Below are 12,785 nucleotides of genomic sequence, written 5' to 3' on the forward strand. Positions count from 1 at the left end.
AGGCCCCGAGGCCCTTAAAATGTTGCCATGATATTTTAGTCACCTTTTTTGCAGTACAGTATATTCTATGTATGCTGTTTATTGGTTTGTAAGACATTACAGATTGTCATAGGACAGGGCTAATCACTTACAGCACACAGCAGGAAACAATACTGCTTTGAACTTTACGTTTGTTTCCCCTTAATTTTTACTATGAGATCAAAGATCAAACTAAAATGTATAAGTACACTGTCAAGAAATTTAAAACTACAGATTAAAATTTATTCTAAAATCAAATACTTTAAAGGTATGCACTCTAGTTTTACTTCTATTAAGTATTTTTCCAACTACCTTAAGCTGATAAAAGCATGTATTTAATAGTCTAAAATGCAGAACTCTACTTTAACCTATTGTTTTGTTCACGAGCAACATAAGGGGTCACAGTGTACTGAAACCATAATCCTTTTTTTCTGGATTACAATTATTCTGTGTAATACTTTATGAGGTGTGTGGTTTAGTTTCCTGTCCTCCTCTAGGCAATTTCAGAAGTCATCTCACAATATAACCAAACATATTCAAAGGAATACACAGGTTTAAAAACATTGTGTGGTCACAGTTGGCAAACACTGGACAGACGGTCAAACTGGACATTTTCCTTATGGGTCAAGAGTAAAAAAATTATTATAATAATACAAAGATGAAGCTCAGAATGATAAAAGCTACTACAGGGGTTACCCAAACTTTGCCCAGCCAAGAGGGTCACTTTGGAAATTTGCCATGAGTGCAAAGGCTGCCCTACTTTGCATTAAATGGAAGAGACTGTTGTCACCCTGATGTTTAATATAGCAGGTTGGTCCACAGAGATGACAGGTGCCAGCAGGCAATATGCCATCCTCATTTTCAAGGAGATGGTTACACAGGTCTGCATGGGGTTTCAGAGGAAGGAAAGAAGTCAAGGCCTCTACTCATGAAGTGCTTATATACGACGAGTGGAAGTAAAGGTGAGGGCTAAGAGTATTAACACTGTTCTTGGAAGAGCTTCTATATGAAGGCACATGGCTAGCTGCCACCACCTGTCATCTGTGCAAGCCCTCCATATGGCTGCCATTGGGATGTCTGTCATTGATGTCAATGACAGGGGGATTGGTCCCTTGGTCCACGGGCTGCACTTTGGCCACCCCTGACCTACTAGAAAATGTAGATATTTATCCCCACTACAACTCACAGAGTGCAAGAACAGCAAGCTTCAAAGTTTGTACCCCAGCCTCCCTCACCCCCTGTGCTGGGGCATGGCCTCATCCCCAATGCAGCTCCTCATCACACTTTGCTTTCATCATCTGCTTCTCCCAGCGCTGGGGACCACGCTACACAGCTAAGTCATCTGACCTGGCTCTACTGCTGCTTGACTTACTAGCCCTGCTTAAGCGCCGTGTGTCTATGAGCAGTGGCGGCTCATGCATTTCTACTGTAGTGCAGGCAGCTGACACTGGCCCTTCCTTTGTGGCCTCCTCTTCACCTTCTACATCCCACTTGCTGCTGCTTCCTCTGCTCAGGCTGGTGCTGCTGCTGCTATTGACTGCTGCTACAGGTGGCAAAAGAGGTGGCGACGGCAGCGGCTGCTCACTGGCCGCCTCTTGCTTTGGAGATTGTTGTCCGATGCTGCTGGGGGCAGAGGAGGCAGCTGAGCTGGAGGCTGGTGGCTTCCTCTGCTGCTCGACTGCCAGATTGGCCCAGTTCTGCTCGACAGCTAAGACCTGGCTGCTGCCATTGAAGTAGGGGGTGATGGCTTGCATAGGTGTTGGGATGGAGGTTGGAGTTGGGATTGGGATAGAGGTGGGAGTGGGAGTGGCAGTACTGTGTTGCTCCTCAGAGAATGGAGGAGCCCCGGGGTAGTCGGCCAGGAAAGTTGTGGCGGCTGGTTGTGCCCTAGCAGTGGCTTCAGCATAGTAAGGCGGCACAGTCTGTGAAGAGAGCAGCGGAGTGATGGTATGGGAATCCGGCAGAGCAGGCGAGACAGTAGGGAATGCTGCTGGAGATGGCAGTGGCAAAGTAATAGGTTTGGAGTCCCTTGCAATGGTAGCTGGTGCAATGGCAGTGGGGAGTGGATCAGGGCGGTATTGGTTAGTCACGCCTTGCTTGAGCTTCTTCCATCCAAGGTGGTACATCTCAAGCATGTTGAGCAGCAGCGAGACACATGCCACCACCAGCATGAAGATGATGAAAATGGTCTTCTCAGTGGGCCGTGAAATGAAGCAGTCCACAATGTTTGGGCAAGGCCAGCGGCTGCAACGGTAGAGTGGCTTCAGCTCAAAGCCATAGAGGAAATATTGGCCCACAATGAAGCCTATCTCAAACAGAGTTTTGAAAATGATGTTGAAGACATAGGTGCGGAGCAAGGCACCACTGATGCGGATTTTACCCCGCTCATCACGGATTGGTGGCTTCTCCTTCTTTGGGAATGGCTCCTTATTGGTGCTGCTGTTGTTGCTACTCCCTCGGCCACCTGCTGCTGCTGCTGCTCCCCCCTGGTGGTTGCTGTCCCTGCTGCTTCCCTTCTTTTTTAGCTCTTCCTCTTTCTTCTTCTCCTCCATGCGCACAATGTGCAGCACATGGCCCAGGTAGATAAGGGTTGGCGTAGAGACAAAGATGATCTGAAGCACCCAGAAGCGGATGTGGGAAATGGGGAAGGCTTTGTCATAGCAGACATTTTCGCAACCAGGTTGCTGTGTGTTGCATATAAAGTCCGATTGTTCATCTCCCCAGACCTCCTCAGCAGCAGCCCCCAGCACCAGGATCCTGAAGATAAATAGTACCGTCAGCCAAACTTTGCCAATAACCGTGGAGTGCTCTTGTGCATTCTCTAATAGTCTCCCCAGAAAGCTCCAGTCACCCATTGTTTCAGATCTCTAACCTACAATAAGAACATTATAGCAGTGTTAAAAGAAAATAGAGAAGTAGATAATTATACAAATCCCCAAATAAATATGTGACTATTATGTTTCATGTCATATGACATGCATTAAAATATCTATATATATATATCTATATATATATAGATATATATTAGGGTGTATATTTTCTATTACAGAATGTGGCGTGTGTGTGTGTGTGTTTAGAATTGCACAGACCTGTGTAAAATGTGACCAGTGTCAGTGAATCATAGGTGCTGACTCTGTGCAGGGTTCAAGCACCCACGGAAAAAAATTAGTGGGTGCTTAGCACCCACTGGCAGCCAGCTCCCCCACAGAGACTCCTGTCCACCAGCAGCCCTGCTGATCAACTCCTCCACCTCTCTCCCAGCACCTCCTGCCTACTGCAGATCAGCTATTCCGTGACATGCAGGAGGCACTGGGTGGGGGAGGGGGAAGAGGGAGAGAGGAGCAGGGGGGCGCACTTCGGGGAGGGGGAGGAACTGGGCGGAAAGAGGTGGGGTGGGAAGAGGTAGGGCAGGGCTGAGGGTCTGGGGTAGGGAGTTGAGTGGGGACGGGGCCTAGGGTGGAACAGGGGCGTGAGTACTCCCAGGGCCTAGAGGAAGCCAGCGCCTGTGCAGTGAATAGAGAATTCTGATTTGCTAGTGTCTTACACCTAATTTGTACTGTGTAAGTGTCAACCGCAGTGTGGTAGGCGGCAGCTATTCAGACCTGTAATCTCTAATAGAAGAATTTAAATATCAAAGTACTAGCTTGCTTGTTTTTTTACTTCCCCCATCTCAGATATGCTGGCCAGGCATCTAATCTGTTCTTGCCTATTTTTAGAAAATCTTGTTGTTGTTGTTTGTTAGTGAGATAAAGCTGCCAAGTTATACAAAGTTTGGCTGACATTATTAGATTAATAATGTAATATAGTCCTGGTCATAGTCCAGGATCTCATTGTGCTAGGTGCTGTATAAACACAGAATGGAAGGATTGTCTCTGCCCCAGAGAGCTTACAGCCTAATTCTGTAATTATGAATGTGAATGTATACATTGAAAATAAGCATGTTCTCTTGAAAATCAAGTAATAAGTTCAGTTTGTTTGTTTTTGATCTGAAAGGAACACTTGATAAAAGAAACTTCAAATATGTGGAATGCAATATTAGAAACCATGAGATGAATAGCATAAATGAATGATACTTTCCCCAGTATCCTGTCAATTGGTTCCCATTGGGAATTGGTGCTTCAATAAGGTTATTTTGCCAAATAACATCATGTTGAAATGCAGGCTTTTGCTATATAAAGTTATTATTTAGCAGAGAAATTCCTCAAGGCTTTATTCTTAGTGAGAAAAGCTTTTAGTTTAAACTTTCAAAAGTGTCTAGTGATTTTGAGAGTCTCTGTTTTTGGGTGTCCACTTTAAAGGGACCTGATTTTCAGAGGGCAGGTACTGAACACCTTTTTCAAAATCAGACCCCTTGTCTCAAGTTGGGCACCAAAAATGGAAGCATCCATAATCATTAGTCACGTTTGAAAATAGAAGCCATTATTTTTGTTTTGCTTCTGCATGAAGGTAGTGCAGCTCACTAGCCTAGTAAACTATGATACTTCAGACCATGTTTTGTGTTTTACATGTCAACACCCCTCTGAAAAAGTGTAAAGGGCAGTCAATAAGGCTAACTACAGAAATACCTGTGTCATACATGTGCTTCTCTCTTCCCCCTACCCACTAGCTGGAATCCCAGTAAATAATTTGTACACATAAGACCCTCAGTATATTATCAGATTAGCTTGGGTATCTAGCCTTTGGTTTGGTTTTTAAATTCTTAAGATGCTGATATTAAAATGGCTAAATTAAAGTTTTAATGTGGTGGAATCAGATCATCTACAAAGAAAATACTCTTAAATCTTCACTCCTTAGCACAAAGAAGAAACTACATACATACTATGTGTGTGCTGTTCACTTCTCAACTAGCAAAGTGTTTACTACAGTCAAATAGTATTCTATTTACTGACTTTATGACGTTCAGGTTACAATGAATGGCACTTACGACGCTTCTACATTGATACCCTATTCGACTTGCGACTATAATTTTCGTGTTTACAACACTCGGTCCTGCGATGGAGTAGATTGTGGTTCCGAGTTCTGACATTCCGACTTACGACGCAATTGTAAAGAACCAATTGTGTTGTAAGTCTGAGGACTGCCTGTATTTTGTTTACAGGGATTTGTAGCTGTAGTGTCCAATATTTTGCAACGTCCTGTTTTTTCAAAATATGTCTAACAGTCTTCAAGACAAACTGTAACATATCTAACAGCTTCTGTATGCAATTATCTAGACATTAACATCATGTTTTATTGCAGGAATTGATTTTATTGAATGCATTGTAACCATACGTAAAACACACCACTTGATTTTCTGTAAGGAATGCAGTAGTTCAAGTGAATACTTGTTAGTTAAATTACATTCTATTTCTGATTATATTAAGACCATTGTTTTTTTCAAAAATGAAAATATCTCATCCCCTTTCCTCCCCCCAAAACCATGTTTTTGAATTGTACTATATTATATATTCTACTATATCTTTCAGATATTCAGTTAAAATACAGTATGTTCAATTTTAGATATGCAATTCCAATTATGATGCTATCTATTTTATTATAAATTAAGTGCTTGGTTTTTCAGGATATTATTCTTTCATACACATTGTTACTAATGTGCAGTTTTTATTTTATAGTTTAAGAAAACCTTAGACTGTTAACAATTTTTTCTTCCTTTCATCACTGAAAAATTAGGTCTTCTAGAAAAATTAGCTATTGTTCTTATTAAAACACTAACCCTTTTAGCTTATCAAGCTCCTTTTCTAATACAGCATTATTAGTAATAGTGACACTATGCACTGTGATTAAACTAAACTGATTTTTTTTTAAAGACACAGATTTTTTTTTTTTAATTTTCAAGGCAGAACTAAGGGTATTTGAGTATCTTAACAGTACATTTCTGTACTTTAACATGTTTACATTTCTTCTAAATTTAATCTTAGCTTTGAATTTCCTTGGTTTATAATTTTTTGGGGAGATAATTAACCTTGTAAATTTTTGTCCTAAATTAATGTACTCTCAATAATAGCTCCATTTTCATGTATTTTGTTGAAGAGGTTTTTTAATTATTAAAATGGTTATACATGAACAGTAAAATTAGAGTTTGATATTTCTAATGATTTGAAAATATGTACTATCAACCTTAAATCAAGTTACCTCCTTCCTCCTGTATTTCACATTCCTCTGTGCACGCACACAAGATTTCCCTTCCCTGCTCTCTCTGTTGAGTAAACCCAGTGAAATAGGTAGTTTTGGAAGATCAGTATTTAGGATGAAGGGTCATTTTATCCTTATGTTTCTCCATCAGCAGGGGCTGGCTCATTAAATCGTCTCCTTTACAGAAATTCACTCAGAATTACCCTGTTTCAAAATGGTTTCCATCACCCATTGTTCTCAATAAGTCTGAGTGCACAGGCCATCTTTTGTAAAGATGGCCACTGCCTCCCATTGATCCCAATAAAAGTGACACCAAGCTATCCTAATGAAAGTTGATGGCCCCTGTGCTGTCAGGAAGCAGAAAAGAGAACTGCAAGGACCTGGTGAATGGGCATGATGGCCATCTTTGCTAAGGGTCACCTGTGGTCTCAATCCTGTCCAGAACAATAGGAGATGGTGGCCATTTTGAAAGTAGCCTTTTTTTTTTTTTTTTTTTTTTTTTTTTTTGGTGAGTTTCTCTGAAGGAGAATAATATTATTCAGTCTCTGGTGAAAAAGAAACTTTCATCTACACAGAGTACAGGGGGAAATTACCAGTAATCCTAAACAATTTATTTTCTATAATTTCTTAATGTATCAGTGTTATTAAACAATTCTTTAAAGACAGACAATGCCCGGATTGAGATTATTGGGGACAAAAAAGTGGTCTGACAGAATGCTAAATTTCTTAAAGGACACCTTTAAAAATTAATTCTAACTCATAAACTAATTAATGGATTTCCTTGTATGTTATCAGAAAATGTATTCAGTACTCAAAGACAAAGTGTTGTAAGTGTGGGGAGGATACAGAATAATCTTTAAACATAGCAAAGCAGTTGAATACCTGCTTTAAGTGTAAAACTCAATTCAGTCTTAACTATCCAGCTGTAACCAGTGCCTCCATAATGTATACATTACAGAAATAAAAATGTGTTAGCAGCCTCATTTCCAAAGGTGCTGCGCATTGGCATCTACAATGGACTTGGGGTCACTCATCAGCCCTGCAAATCAGACCCTAAATCTCCCATCAGTGTCCTAGCTTTGTCTGTGTAGCTCTGTCAGTGATAGCAATGGTGGTGGAGACACTCAGCTTTGCCATCAGTTATCTCAACATGATCTGAACAAAGTAAGATAACGTGCTAGTAAAATAATGGTGAAACAATAACTGCAAAGTTCTCAACAGTAATTCCTTTGGGCCATATCATGCCATTGAAAAAATGGAGTTCTGCTTAAAAATCAATGAGGAATTTGGTTTAAAAATCAATGGGATGGTAATATATATTTAGTCTAATGGAAGCAATTGCATGAATAAAGAGATAAGAACTTGTCCATAACAGTTTAAAAATATTCAGAAAAAATTCCATCCTTACACTGTCCAAGCATCATAGCTGTCCAAGAAACAAGTTTCGGTATTACAAAATGGTATGAGATCAAGTGTATGTTTGTATGGGTAGCTGGGTGGGTGTGTAAAGTGAGAGAGAGAGAGAAAAATTTGTGTATATATATAAGGCCGTATTTCATTTGTGAGATTGCGGATTCCGCAAAGTTAGGCTTTCACTGCAATTTTGATTTTAATTAGCTTATTTCGCAAGGTCCATGATTTTGTGTACATTTGGAGTATGCAATTAGTACTGCACTAACATTCAGTGCCTGTAAAATGTAAAAGGCTAAAGTTACTGGACTCGATTTCTACAGCAGTTGTTTTAAGACTTTTAGTCTTCTGAATTTTATATTGTACCAGTCATTTTTTTAATGAATGTAATATTGTTGCAGCAATATATCTGGTTCTCAATAAAATTAGTAGGCATAACATAATACTTGAGGGCTTGTATTGTTCCAGCAAATTTTTCTTTGGTCTTCTCTGGCTTTTCCAAATTACTGCTATTAATAAAGATCCATTATTATTTTTCTGAGATTTTTCCATGACTTGTGCGCAACTCAGCTGCAATTGTTTGAAGATCATCCTGTGATTCAAGTAGGGCCTTATAATTATGCTGACTGATCTTTTATCACATTTATTATTTAGGAGAGAAAGATAACTCATTGACAGTTACCACTTCTAGCCATACTTTTTGAAGATGTCATGACAGCACATCACATACACACAATTATAAATAAAATGATGTATATATAAATTGTAGAATCTCAAAATTTTATCCCCACGTTATATCACCAGAACCATTTTGTTAATTAAATATATTAGTCAAGGGTTCTATTGTTACATCCATTATTAAGCAAAATTCCTCATCACTTTCAATGAAAACATCTTTAAAACTGATTATAAGGGTCTTCAAAATTAGAAACTATTAAACAACCATAAGGCCATTATTCCCTGACAGTGCAGGATTGTCCCTAAAAAGAGAGAATGTGTGTATGTGTAATATTTTTGATATATTTAAAATGAGATTTGACAAAGATGAGGCTTCTACAACATCCTGTGGAAAATTATTTTGAAACCTAATAGATGTCACGGTCAGGAATTTTCCTGAAATAAAATCTAAATTCCTTTCATTCTATTATTCCTAGTTATATCTTTTTTTTTGTTATCTTTATCTCCTATTTGTTTTATATTGTTACATTGATCTCTCTATACATGTGTTTGAGAGAAAATGGCATGTAAATGAGAAAAGAACTTTGAAAAATGAAATTGTTAACATCTCATTTTTAGTTAAATTACCAGACACCTCAGTCACTATCCATTGTAGTTTTAACCATTGGTTGAATATAGCATTTTAAGTTTAGTATAAGTGGTTCACAGATATGACATTACACAAGGTTTCCAGTGTGTTACAATATTAAGAATTTTCCTGTCATCTTTATTATATTTATGATCAGATGTCTTCAAGTTAAACTGCAAAAAAAAAAAAAAGTCAATACACTTTTCAGTTTAGCTGGAAAGAAATGGCTATAAATTGTACACAAAGAACAAATGTTTTTGAACCAAACTCTCTTCCTTTCTTGGGGAGGGGTTGTAAACACAATATTTCTTTTAAATGCACCTTGCAAACTCATTTAAAACGTTAAGGTTTTAATATTAAATCTTTTATGAGAACAGTACATCAGTTGCATACCGAAGGAATACTACAACATTTGGATCTATTAAATTTGTAAAAGCTTGTAAAAAAAAAAAAAAAAAAATCTAAGAGTGGTAACAAATCACTCACCTGACCTTACTATTACCCTAGATGTTTTACTAGTTCTGAGCCTACTCCTCCTGACGTCCTTAATTAGGCAAAACTCCCACTGACTTCAGTGAGAGTTTTCCCTGAGTTTAAAAAAAAGGCAGAAGGACCTCAGGAAGGGAGCCCTTAATCCACATCTGCTACACCCTTCTGTTTAATTGCAGAAAAAATCTGTGCTGTTCACCATCCGCAGGGAAAAAACCCAGAAAATGTTTTATTGCCATTTTAGATTGCTATTTGTAAATGAAGAGAGTTTTACTGGCAAATTATTATATTTTAAGGATGTAAAACTGGGCAGTGAGCAGGCCACTGCAGAAACACTTTGGAGCTTAAATTAAATTAAATCTACTTTTAGAATGGCTGAAGCATGAATGAGACGCATCTGTCAGATGCCCATATAGTACCAGTCTCCTAGATCTGAAAACTGCATAATCCAGAAATTTACGAAGGATGTACAGCCCCATTCGAGTTCTGAGTTAAAAGCATAAACCCCCCTTCTCATTAATGGCTTGCAGAGACCCTGGGAGGAAAGTGAAAGGTTTGTGGGAAGAGGGTTTCAAAGCAGTTAACAGTGACTGCGATTGATACAATTTCGGAGAGAAGCTAAAGACCTAGTTTTTTTTGAGTGACCATGTTCCAAACCCTTTTAGGCATATTTTTACCAGAAGAAAATATTTTCATATGCCTATTATTTTATATTGTCTGCTATTTTACCTTTTCTGAACATTCAGTTCAATGCTTGCTCCTCTTGATTACATTTTATTATAAGGCCGCACATGCTGTCAAGATTTCAGGTAACATTTCAATCTTATGATTTCTTCAGGGAGAAAGGGTTCTGCCTAAAGAAAAACTCCTACTATTTAAATCTTGCATTAGCAAGCATTGCCTAATTGAACCACTAATCTTTCTGGGGAGTCGAAAGATTATTAATGTCTCGAGTAGTTTATATTTTGAACAATTGAATGTTCATCCGTTGCAGCTTTTTCGTAATGGTTAGACCAAAGATTGTTGTCAGTGCAAGCAAATGGGTTGGTATGTATTAAAGTACCTTTCAATCTTTTGCTATTATTATGGATGCCCACACTATAGGGTCCCCCCACCCACCTAATAAATATATTTCAGCATAGGAAAAAAACCCAACACATTTATACCCTTCAAGGTAATATTATGATATAATTGGAAGAAGAAGGCAGTTGAGATACATTTTGTTTATCGCATATTGTTGTGCCTTTTAAGAAGCTAAAAGAAATACCCAGTTGGCTGAAGAATTTTCCACCACTACAAGATTAAAAAGGAACTAAAATGTAACTTGGTGCTAAACTTATTTAACAAAATAAATATAGTCTTCTAACTACTTTGGCAAAAGCTCTGGTAAATAAAATGAAGGGGGGGAATAAAAGACAAACAGATAATATCATTCACGAGATAATACCAATGATGTGGTATACATAATGCTAAACATGACTTAGTACAGGGGTAGGCAACCTATGGCACATATGCAAAAGGCGGCTCGCGAGCTGATTTTCAGTGGCACTCACGCTGCCCAGGTCCTGGCCACCAGTCCGGGGGGCTCTGCATTTTAATTTAATTTTAAATGAAACTTCTTAAACATTTTAAAAACCTTATTTACTTTACATACAACAATAGTTTAGTTATATATTAAAGACTTATAGAAAGAGACCTTCTAAAAACATTAAAACATATTACTGGCACACGAAAGCTTAAATTAGAGTGACTAAATGAAGACTCCGCACACCACTTCTGAAAGGTTGTTGACCTCTGACTTAGTATATTATGTATGTAACGTTGTTCTAACATTGTCCAAAGAATGCTTAATTTACCATTTCATTATATCAACGTGCTTTTTTATGAATCCCCTTGCATTATAGGTCTCTGGGTACCACCCTTGTCAGGTGCTTATCTCAGCAGGAAGCAAACTGCTGAGCCAGGGCCATTAGTGCCAGGTCAACTAATGTTTATTCTAAACAGAGAGACATTTTTAAAACAGCATAGTTTCCCTTCCTTTCTCTTTTTACGTCTTTTCATATTTACTTGTCCTCGCCACTTCATAATATGATTGGCAGACCATGCCTGGCACTGTGTTGTAACGCAATAAAGATAATTGCAACACCATTCTGGTGCACAGTTGCACTGGCATCTCTCTCTGCGAGCTCTCTCAATTGACCTTCGCATTCATTCAGAGACCTTATAGGATGGATACATTTTTTAGAGTTTGTTTATATTCAAGAGTAAATCTCGGCCTAATCACATCTTCAGTGAGGAACAATCAAACAGATGGAGCTATACCTCTGTTGCTATATACATATGCACCCACATATAGCGTATCTATATAATGTAAATACGTAGTTCTGCTACTATAGCACATACACATAACCTTACATTGAAATGTTACAAAATATAATCAACAGGCAGCATATTTGTATCAACACTTTTAAATAAACACATCACGCTCAGCAAAACAAACAAACAAAAAAACATAGTAAAAATCCTGAAATCAACGTGTGATTATGGTCAAAGAAAATCGTCTTGTGTTTTTTCCCCCCTAGGCTGAATATGCAGAAACCAAAACCGTGAATAAACCTAGTAAGCATGTTGTTATTACTACCCAGACGCAGGCAGGACAATGTCACTTACGCTTTGCGGCAGTAGCATTGCTGTCAAGCAGTAAAAACTTAAACTGTGCAGAAGGATCCAGAGAGCCTTGAGTGGCTCATTTCAAAAAAAAAAAAAAAATCCCGAAAGGAAAAACTTTCAACAGATTATTTTTTTTTTAAAAAAAAGTATAACATCAAAGGGGGAGGGGAGGGGGGATGCTACGGAGTTACATTCTCTCCTGGGTACTAAAAAGCTCTAGAAAGTTAGTTACCTAGAACGCTGCAAGGCCCCGGGCACAGAACCGTTACTTTCTAACACGTCTATAGTTGACGGAAATGCTACAAAAGGTTAAACAAATGGTTATCGCAAACATGCTGCCCAGCCCAGCCCAACCCGCCAGCCCCAGGCGCTGCTCAAGGGGTGGGCACACACCCCCCAACTCATACCTGCGGGGATGCCACAAGTAGTTAACTACCGCGTGCAATGCGCGACTGCCCATGCCACAGTGTGAGTGAGTTGGATCGCAGAGAGACTCGCCTATAGGCTGAGCTGGCAGCCGTCCCGCCCTCCACCTCTTCCCCAAGCCCAATGCCGCAGCCTTGCCGGCTTAGCAAACAGCTCTGGCCCCAGCCCGCCCAGCTCGGTCGCTCACAAAGCTCCTTCCCGGCACATGGAAGTTCAGGCCACTCGCCAGAGGGCAATAAATAAAAGGCAGAAAGGCGGTAAAACCATCCCCTCCCGCAGCGGGACGTGGAAAAGTTTGATGAAACTTAAGGTTTGAATCCCACCGAATCCAGGG

General features: G+C 39.2%; 1 protein-coding gene across 1 annotated transcript; it reads right to left on the reverse strand.

The window, feature by feature from the left end:
* Nucleotides 1–1,331: 1,331 nt before the first annotated feature.
* On the reverse strand, nucleotides 1,332–12,495 carry GJA3 (gap junction protein alpha 3). Its single transcript, XM_074943450.1, has 2 exons — nucleotides 12,433–12,495; nucleotides 1,332–2,890 (listed from the first exon to the last, which is right to left on the reverse strand). The coding sequence occupies exon 2, from the start codon at nucleotides 2,871–2,873 to the stop codon at nucleotides 1,344–1,346; it is 1,530 nt and encodes a 509-aa protein (XP_074799551.1). The 5' UTR covers nucleotides 2,874–2,890; nucleotides 12,433–12,495; the 3' UTR covers nucleotides 1,332–1,343.
* Between the last annotated feature and the right edge of the window lie 290 nt (nucleotides 12,496–12,785).

This window comes from Natator depressus, chromosome 1 (genome assembly GCF_965152275.1).
Source record: "Natator depressus isolate rNatDep1 chromosome 1, rNatDep2.hap1, whole genome shotgun sequence".
Taxonomy (NCBI): domain Eukaryota; kingdom Metazoa; phylum Chordata; order Testudines; family Cheloniidae; genus Natator; species Natator depressus.